At 56.2% G+C, this 9,624-nt stretch overlaps 1 protein-coding gene across 24 annotated transcripts in view; it reads right to left on the bottom strand.

Annotated features, from left to right (window-relative positions):
* Srcin1 (SRC kinase signaling inhibitor 1) overlaps positions 1-9,624 on the bottom strand; it is a 66,880-nt gene that overhangs the window by 22,675 nt on the left and 34,581 nt on the right. For all 24 annotated transcript variants that reach the window (XR_003378841.1, XM_026789833.1, XM_026789836.1 and 21 more), the window contains 8 exons: positions 6,971-7,166; positions 6,241-6,439; positions 5,705-5,798; positions 4,370-5,244; positions 3,687-3,779; positions 3,388-3,431; positions 2,913-3,100; positions 1,692-1,867 (listed from right to left, as the gene is read on the bottom strand). Coding sequence is in view for 23 of the 24 variants with exons in the window: in XM_026789833.1 (XP_026645634.1) it covers positions 1,692-1,867; positions 2,913-3,100; positions 3,388-3,431; positions 3,687-3,779; positions 4,370-5,244; positions 5,705-5,798; positions 6,241-6,439; positions 6,971-7,166 (1,865 nt within the window). In the remaining variant the exon portion in view is untranslated. The remainder of the gene's footprint in view (positions 1-1,691; positions 1,868-2,912; positions 3,101-3,387; positions 3,432-3,686; positions 3,780-4,369; positions 5,245-5,704; positions 5,799-6,240; positions 6,440-6,970; positions 7,167-9,624) is intronic.

Below are 9,624 nucleotides of genomic sequence, written 5' to 3'. Positions count from 1 at the left end.
AGAGAGAGAGAGAGAGAGAGAGAGAGAGAGAGAGAGAGAGAGAGAGCGCACAGGTGAGTAATAGGAGCTGTGGGCTGTGGGGCAGCTAGGACAGGAGGCAGGGGACGGTCTTGCAGGCCAGACCAGGACCATCACAGGACCCAGTCCCTGCCTCACTCAAAAGAGGCAAGTGCCAGGCTGGAGAATCCCGCTGGCAGCTCCCGGGTTCTCTATAGTGAGCACTCTGAGTGATGGGTGTGATCAGACATAGAGGGTGGGGGTTCTCAGTGCTCGCAGAGAACTGAGGCCCCCAGGAAAGCAGGGACCATACACTCATGAGGAGCAGGGCATAAATCGGTCCTTTTATCTCTCTTGCCTCAGTGCTTTGATGGTTCCCTTAATTTCCCTTTAATGTCTCGGTCTAACTCCTTTTGAAAATCCTGGCCCAGCTCCTCTATGCAGAACGGGAAGAGACAAGGATGGGACAGGGAAGTGAGGAAACAGGATCCCTGGACAGCAGCTGGGCTGCTTGGAGAACTGGCCAGGGCGTCACTGTCACCTACCTGGACATGATGGAGGGTTAGGGTTGCTGCTGATGGTTTATTTAGATGTGAGATGCCCCTTCCTGCATCTCAGATGCACGATGCCACAGCACTACAGGGCTCCTTGCCTTAAACATTGCTAAAATGCAGACCAGGCTTGCACGGGCCCCCAGGCTGAGCTGTGACCTCCTCAGAGAACCCCTGGTGAGGGCTCCAAATATGACTTAGTAGGGTAGCACTGTCCAACAGCTCTCTTGGCACCCTGGTATCAAGCCCCTTAGTATGAAGCAAGCCCTTAACTGTTTTAGAAAGAACTGGGCGGGGGGATACAAAAAACAAAACAAAACAAAAAAAACCAAAACCTTAGTACTGATGAGGATGCTTAAGCAGAGAGAGGGTAGCAGCTACCTTGCCCTTTGATTCTGGAGTTGTCTCTGGATCCCCCTGCTGCCTCGTGTCACTAAAAGGGACCACAAGAAGGGGTGGTGCCTTTGCCTCAGCCCAAATATCTCAGGAGAAAAAGCTGCGGTGGACGGCGGCGCTGCTTCCTGAATGGACACAGGAAAAACAGCAGCATCTCCCATCACAGGTGCCAGACAAAGGAATTGTGGCCAGACAGCCATTTGCTAAATCTGGAGCAGACTGTCTCTGTTAACCCTTCTGTGTCTCAGCGCTCTAAGTGGGTTGTTCTCTGTTGTGCCTCCTTTAAGAGTACCAGAGGCCGGCATCACTATGCTCAGAAGGGGAGCGGGCTTTCCTTGACTCTTGGTCTCGGGGATCAGCATGGCAAAGGGTCAGCAACACCTCACCTGAGCCGCTGACAACACCCCTGACCTTCATGCTCAACCCGAGGGTGAAGTTGCATAGGTCACAAGGAGAGCGGGCAGAGGACAGAGGGGAAACAGACAACTGGCTGCAGGCCACAGGAAGCAATAACATGGCAGAGGCAGGCACTAAGCCAGAAAAAAAAAAAAAAAGAAATCAGGAATTATGCCAGATGGCCAAAGGTTTGTGGGTCATGGAGAAATCAGGCCACAGAGGAGGGTGAAATCAGACTTCTGAACAGCCAACGTCATCTATGTATGATTCCGAAGTAAAGGGGATGCGCCTCCCATGCAAATCAGGCTGGGTCACCCCCCACCACCTCCGCTCGCAGGGGCCCAGCCTCACTTGAGCTGCTGAGTAATGAGCTCCTCGTCATTGAGGTAGCGCAACCGCTCCTCCTCCACCAGGGTGCGCTGCCGCTGCAGCGGGTCCTCCTGCCGCCGCGCTGCCTCCGACACACGCATGCTCAGCTCCGCCTCGGTGCGCTTCAGCAACGCGCGTACTGATTCCTGGTTCTGGAGCTGCAGGAGCAAGGATGTCAGCGTGGGCAAGAATGCACGCGTGGACCGGGTCGGGGGAGGATGCATGTTGCTGAGGAAGGGTGGGCAGAGGGCAGCCCCGTGCAAGCAAAACTCCACAGAAGACTGGGTTGCTGGGTGAGCTGCTGCAAAGGCGTGGCAAAACAGACGCAGGGGTCAAGGACTGAGTTGGAGAGAACCTGTCCAGGAGATCCTGACCGAGGGTGATAGGGCTCATAGAGAGGGCAAAGTTATTATGGGTTTGCCCAAGTTACAGCGGCGTGGCTGTGGCTGCGGCTGTGAGCAGCAGGGAAGGATGGGACAGCTGAGAACCTAGACCAAGATTACATTCTGGAGGGACAGGGGAACGAGATGAGAATTTGTGTGGCCAAGGGGTAACACTAGGTAGGGCCCTGACGTCAGTGTGACTGTGCTTTTATGTCCTCAAGTAGCCCTGAGTGGAGACAGGACCTGGGGTGAAGGACCCAAACTCTGTGGTTGATCGGGTCTGCCACTGTGGCTAAGCCTACAAGATAAAGGTCCCAGTTCAGAGCCCAAATGACGTGGGTGGGCGAGATCTTACCCGTGGCCCAGATGGCAGCTCTCTGCCTCCCCCCTTCAGCCTGTCTCTGCTCATTAGCCTCACTTGACAAGCCCTGAGCCCCTCTTGAGGAGCCGGCACAGTGATGCCAGGCTCCTGACAGGTGGGACCATCTGCCAGGCAGGGCAGGACAGCCACTCCAGGTTCAGGAAGGGAGAGCTGAGGGGATTTGGGGAATATGGATGCGGGGCCTGAAGGAGCTGGGACAGCCTCAAGGGATGGTGAAGGGAGGAGGGGTGGCTAAGGCTCAGGGAGGGAGGAGACTGGGGGTCAATAAAGGGTCAGGGCTTGGTGAGAGGAGCAAGGTTTAATGATAGAAAGGGAAGAGGAGAAAGGGTCCAAAGAAAGACTACTGAACATGAAGGACTCCACTCCGCCAGAGCTGGATGGTGAGGAAAGGTGGGGCAGAGCTTGGGGAGAGGTAAGGGGGGGGGCGGCACTCAGTACCTGGAGCTTGCGCAACTGCTGAAGCTGGCCACGCAGGTCACTAGCGCTGTTCTGTAGGCCCCGCAAATGCAGCTGCATCTGCAGCCGGCTGACAGCAGTGGGCTGCCCTGCAGGGGTGCCGCTGGCCGAGGGTGGGGGAGGGCCCGACACTGGAGTGGCCCCGCTGCTCCGACTACCCGACCCGCACGCTGCCGAGAGGGACCAGAAGGATGAGTGATAAGGAAAAAGGAAGAAACGGTGAGGGGAAGAAGCCATCCCTCTCCACTCACACCCCACACCCAGCCAGAGAGACACATGGTTATGACCGTCTACCCTAAGGTGGCAAGTCCTAGCAGGAGCCATGTGCCTGGGCAAAGATGATGACTCGTTTATCGGCAGAAAGCCCCATGATGTAGCTACTAGGAGAGCTGGCAGCCCAGCTTCAAGGTTAGGAAACTAATCCTAAAACTCTGAGAGGAAGAGAAGGGTCACTCACGCGCTGAGGGGGTGGCTGCTCCATTGGAGCTTTCAATCTTCTCACTGTGGCAGAAAGAAAAGAAAACGGTTGTGGGAGCTTGGGCTGGCCTCAGACCATCCAAGCTGAAGGGGCCCTTAAATGTCACCCCAGCTCCCTGCTCTTAGTATAGAGCCACAGCGAAGGAAAGGGAGTCACTCGGAGCCACACAGCAGACACAGGCAGAGCTGAGTCCTGAGCTTCTGATTTAGCTTGGTGGCGGGGCTCATCGCTGCCTCAAGCCCCGATCCTGATAGTGGTATTGAGAGAGGGCCTCTCACCTTGGGGTCTCGGGCTCTGAGCCTCGCAGGAGGGCGCTCTGCACCAGCCCTGTGAGGCTAGCAATCTGCTTCTCCATGGCCTCCATGCGTTCCCTGGGGAGGAAGGTGGATCTGAGCAAGTGCTCCCGTGAGTTTGTGGTCCCTCCTGCTCACCCTACTCCCCAGTCTAAGATTAGCAGCCAAAGGACAAACAGCTCATCTTTCCTTAGCTGCCACACAGAACAGGGACCCAAAGTCAAGGCTCAAACTCCTAGTTCTCCACTGCCTCTCTACCACTGCTCCCACAAGGCACTCTGATGCAGGAGGATTGCTGCAAGTTTTAGTAGCCTGGGCTACATAGCAAGACCCTGTCTCAAGAACACAAAACATAAACACAAAATGCCCAACTCCTCCCTATCCCTAGCCTGCTCCAGCGGATTTCAGCGGGGTCCTTGCTGGACAGCTCTCACTGCTGTTGGGGCACTAAAAGGGCTGAATCAGCACCTTCCTTTTACCTCCGGGTAAACCGAGGCTTGGGGAATGAATACAAAGTCGGGTCTCTGTTCCAGTCATCACTTGAGGCTTCACCCAGCCATCCAGTGTCTTCCCTGCCACACTGAAGATACTCTGGCCCTCCCCTTTGACCTAAACCTGGAGAGAACCGGCCATCCTCTGCAGTGCCTCCTTCTTCTATGTCCCCTCACCTGGTCTCTGTGTCCTTGGCTGGCACCGGCGGCCCGAATCCTACTAGAGAGCGCTCCCCAGGTCCAGGGAAAAGCTCGGAAGGTGGTGCTCCGGCCGTTGAGGCGCTCCCAGTGCTGCGGGCCTTGCCTCCGGGACTCTCGGCAAAGACCGACGAGGAGCCTGAGTCTTTGCGGAAGGACTGGCGCACCGGCGAGCCACGGCTGGGAGGCCCGGAGTAGGGGCTGTGCGGGGGCGGGGGTCCCCCAGAGGGTGCCGACACGTCGGCCAGCTTCTGCGGGGACGAAGGCGGCAGGCGGAAGCCGTAACCATCGCCGTAGAGAGGGCCGCCAGCGCCTGCCTTATACAGCGAGTCCTCCAGGTCGGACTGCAGGGCGGCGGCAGAGTAGGTGCTGAGCGAGCGCACCGAGCCCCGCTTGTACAAGCCACCTGCGCCCGGGTAGGCGAACGGGTCCCCCGCCGCGGCGGCCAGGCTCAGGCGGCCCTCGTGCAGAAGCCCGTAGGGATCTGCATAGAGGCCCTCGCCCTTCACCAGCACCATGCCGCCCGTTTTGCCTGCCAGGTCCTCGTCCGGCTTCACGTCGCGCCGCTCCAGGATGGCGCTGGGGCTGGGGCTCACGCCCTGGCTGGCCGGGGTACCTCCCAGTCTCTCAGCCGCGTGGTGCACCGGACTGCCGGCATAAGAGGGCGGGCGGCCCCCAGCATAGGAGAGGCGTGAGCGCGAGGGCGAGCCCGACGGCAGGCCGGACGGCAAGCCCGACGGCAGGCCGGATGGGAGCCCTGGAGGTGGCGAGCTAGATGCTAGGTGCGATGCGGGCGACAGGTTGTTGAGGCGCCGTGTGGGCGACGACTCCCTCGACGCGTACACCATCTCTCTCTGCGCAGAAAACAGCCCAAAAAGCCCACGGAGCTGGTCACAAAGAGGCCTTCCTTCCCCTTGTTTGAGGAGCCAGCACCTCACCTCTCCCCCAACCAGGCTTAGAAAACCCCCTCTATCCTGTCTCCTTCTGCATCCTGGACCCCTCAGTACTCCCAGCATAGGGGTAAGTAAACAAGCAGATGGAAAGACATCAGAAAAGCAACCCTCAGCCCATCATTGATGGGGACCAGGAAGGAGAAGAGAAAGGGAAGTGGCCGAAAGGGACTTACAGTATCTAAAGGCCCTTTAGAAAAATCTTGAGTGGACTGTGGGGAAGGTAGCAGGTGAGCAGATGGCACTTCCATAACCTCACGACTCACCCTGCTCAGCCTCTAAGTTCCCATCTCCTAAACCGGCCTCGTTCTGCCTAGATTCCACCTGTCCAATCTCACCAGTGCCCTGTGTCTCCCAGACATACCCGCAGGTCCCCGTTAGTGAGGTGTGAGCCAGGAAAAGCAGCATACAGTGGCTCCTTCCTGTAGATCTTAATAATACTGCGGTCCTGGATATCCCTGTCAGGGAGAGAGGCAGTGGGTCACCGTGTGCTCCCCCTAGCTGTGCACAATGAGGAGACCAGCAGCAGCTACCTCAGGCAGACAAGAAGTTCCTGACACCCAGCCCTTCCCCTTTCCTAAACCTGGTGCTCAGTGACTCCTTGAAATGTCTGCCACCAGCAAGCAGACATGAGGGTCCAACATACACACACACACACACACACACACACACACACACACACACACACACACGGGAGGGGAGTCCGCTTCCATAGCTTCCTGCCAGTGGGAATCCACAAATCTGAATGATTTAACAGAGAGGGCGGGGCACTAGGACTTGGTGGGGGAGGCAAAGGATGAAGAGAGGGTGGGTGCCTAATGATCTAAGGAAGGACCACCAGAGGTCCAGCACTCTTCAGAGAAGTGGGGAAGTCTACCCAACCCCTGGGGCCGCGCCCACCGGACGTCCTCCAGCTCGTAGAAGATGTTCCGAGCTTCGTCTTTGATGAGGATGGCGGTGTTGGGAGACTTAAGCATGCCCATGGTGAGCTTCTGCGGGAACATGTGCGCGATGAGTGCGTGCAGCGTGTCCAGACTGCTGACCTCATGCGTGATGTGTACGCGTCGGGTCTCCTCCCCGAATTGCAGGAACAGGACCCCTGCGAAGGAGACGCCGCCCTCACGGTCACTGCCTCTATCAGCCGGCTTCGCGCCAGGGGAGTGCGGTGAGCCTTCGGGAGCGGCGTCAGTCCCACAGCGGCAAGGTCTGAGGCCGGAGGCTGCCCCCGAGTGCAAGTGCACCCATGCGCTCCTCATGCCGCCGGTTTGCGGCCCACCACTCCAAAAACCCACCGGACCCCAGGCAGCTGGAGTCTGGACGTGGAAAGGGGGCTGGGGGAAGGAGCTGGTGGAGCAGAAACTGAAACAAAGTCGGGAAAGTTGGAGAGGCTGGCGAGAACGCCGGGAGGAAAAAAAAGCTTAGTAGAAAGAGAAAAGGGCTGGATAGAGAGGATGCTGACAGAACTTAAGGGCCAGCAGGGTATGCTAAGGTCAAGCAGAGAAGAAAGAGCTAGAACTTCGAGGAGGCGTCTGCTGCTAGAGGGAGTGGCAGGAGATGGAGTAGCGAAGGGCGGGATAAGCCGGAGGGAGGAGCTGTGGTGGGACCTGAAGGCAAGCAGGCTGGGCAGTACCTGGTGAGCGCAGCTTGGTCTGGCTGGCAGAGCGGGAGAGAGGCAAGCTCTGTCGGAAGCGGTTCATCCTGCTGAAGCCCAGGGGCAGCTCGGCCTCGGACATGGTCTCCAGCGACTCAGCCGAGGCGTAGGACAGCTTGGCTGCCTGGTCTGCCAGCCCTGGCTGGGCTCCCTGAGTATGGCGCGAGCTGCGGGTCTGCAGGGGCGGGGCAGGGCGAGAGGCACCAAGCATGAGCCCCCACCCCCATCCCTTGCTCTGCCACAACCTCCATCTGGGCCACAGAGCTCCAGCCAGCCAGCAACACATTCAGAGGTGGGTCTCCTGGGTTCTAGACTCGCTGGACAGCTGCAGAAAGATCCCTCAACTCTCGAAGGTCTTGGCTTCCCTGGGACACCCGTAGGTAGGCAGTGGGCAAGCGACTCAGGCACCCTGGGATGCTATACAAGAAACCATCTGAGTTGGACCCATGGGCACGCCTGCTATTTTAAGCTTCCAATGAGCAACAACACGAATTTGTCACCGAGGTGAGCAGCAGAATTGTTGGGCAAATTGGAGCATTAGTTCCAGACGTTAATTAAACGGCGGGTGCGTGGGCGGTGGATTGTCTTCATGGAGGGGGGGGGGCGGACTTGAGGGGGCAGTGAGAAAGCAAAGAGATTGAGGGACCCCAGGCTTTCCGCACTGGGAGGTGTCCATGCCAGGGTTCTTGACTTAGAGGATTCTTGTCCCTGGGGAGTCTCCCAGAGCCTTGAGTCAACTGAACCACAATTTAAAGTAAACACACAGTATACATGCAAAGCCAGGTATGACACATTAGTGTACTGTGCGGGCTCCGCCCCTCCCTGGGATACGAACACTGTCACAGCCTGGTTGGCCTCCCCTAGCCATGAGTATTACAGCCCTTTCCCTATGGCTACAGCTGAGGTGAAGAAGGGTGTCACAGAGAATCCCTAGGTTCAAGTCCCAGTCCCCTCCCCCCGAGATAAAGGCCTAGGAGGTGGAGTTCAGTGGGAAGGATGCCACGAGATAGGCCTGACTCCAATCTCCTGGAAGGTGGTGTCTCTCCTTATTTCAGTTGTCTTTCTAGAACTTACTTTTGGCTGTCACCCAGGGCCACAACCGCTGCCATTCAGCCCTAGTTCCCACACTAAACCCAGCTACTATATAGACGCTGGATGGTTTAAATCATTATTATTTTTTTGAGACAGACTCTCAGTACGTAGCCCTGGCTACCTAGAGCTGGTTAAGTAGACAAGGCTAGCCTCAACCTCACAGAGATTCGCCTGCCTCTGCCTCCCAAGTTCTGGGATAAAGGGAGTGTGCCATGGGTGCCCAGTTCAAGAGAACTTTCTCTATTTATTCATTTTATTCCTTTATGAAACTGAATTATGAACAATTGGAATATATTACTTATGCAACTAAAAAGAAAACAGCAAAGGCATCTCTCTTATTTTGTTTTGTGTTTTTGAGACAGGGTCTCACTATGGAGCCATGACTGGCCAACCCAGTACTTAATACATAGGCCAGGCTGGCCTCAAGTTTGTGTTTATTCTCCTGTCTCTGCCTCCTGAGTGTGGGATTACAGGCAAACACCCACCCCCTAACAAACATCTCCAACCTCTCCTTCCCCCCAATCCTGATTACCCCTTAATTAATCTTTGTCTTCCTATTAAAGCCAGTTAAATGTTCCATCCAATAGCACTCTCAGAACGGGAGAGCATTTTCCAGCAAGCAGTGTGCCCAGCTGTCCTCAGACAGAGTGGCCTTGAGAGCTTGGGGACATGGAAAATCAGACTTAAAGGTCACCAAGGGGCTTCTAGACTCAAGCACAATACCTTGGCCAGGAGGGAGGGAAGGAGGTGGTCTTGGAAGGACGGCAATGGTATATGAACTGGGCCTGCTTGGGAGATCTCAGACTTCAGAGCCTAGGCTTCGATTCTAGGCTGGCCAACAGTGAGAGCCCCTCCCACCTTCGTCCCCAGAGAAACCACTGCAGCGGCAACCTATTCAGAAGTCAGGGAGTCTGAACCAAGCCAGTGGGCATGGGGTTGCCAGGCAACTGAAAGGTCAGTGGTTGCCAGACTGGGGTCGATGAGAAGCTTCAGAATGCAGCAGCTGGCAGAGATGAAGAATAGGAGTGGCCACTGGGTCAGAGTGGGGTCACAAATGAGATCTGGAAAAGGATGAAGTGGACAGCGCGGAGAGGACAGGATCCTGGGGATGGCTGGCCACAAACATAGGAACTCCAGGGAAAAAAAGATAGCCACATCCCTTCCTCTGCCTGCTCCTGCCTCCACTCTAGCACCATGGGCACCTTTCCATTCTTTCTACCTTTAAAGAAAACCCTAGGCCGGGCAGTAGTAGCACTCAGGAGGCAGAGGCAAGTGGATCTCTGTGAGTTCGAGGCCAGCCTGGTCTACAGAGTGAGTTCCAGGACAGCCAAGGCTGTTACACAGAGAAACTTGGGGGGAGGGATCTCTAAGAAGAAGAAAAGTCTATTAACACTTCTTTCTGCTCCCTGGACCAAAGCAGAGAAAATGAAACATCTAGAAGCCACTAGCAGGCATGTCCAATTTTTGACATGCTGTCTACCAAATTCACAGTTAGGAACTGAACAAAAGTTACAAAAAAAAATCACAAAATAAATCTTATG

Source organism: Microtus ochrogaster, unplaced genomic scaffold (genome assembly GCF_000317375.1).
Source record: "Microtus ochrogaster isolate Prairie Vole_2 unplaced genomic scaffold, MicOch1.0 UNK31, whole genome shotgun sequence".
Lineage (NCBI taxonomy): Eukaryota > Metazoa > Chordata > Mammalia > Rodentia > Cricetidae > Microtus > Microtus ochrogaster.
This window is presented reverse-complemented; position numbering and strand designations above follow the sequence as displayed.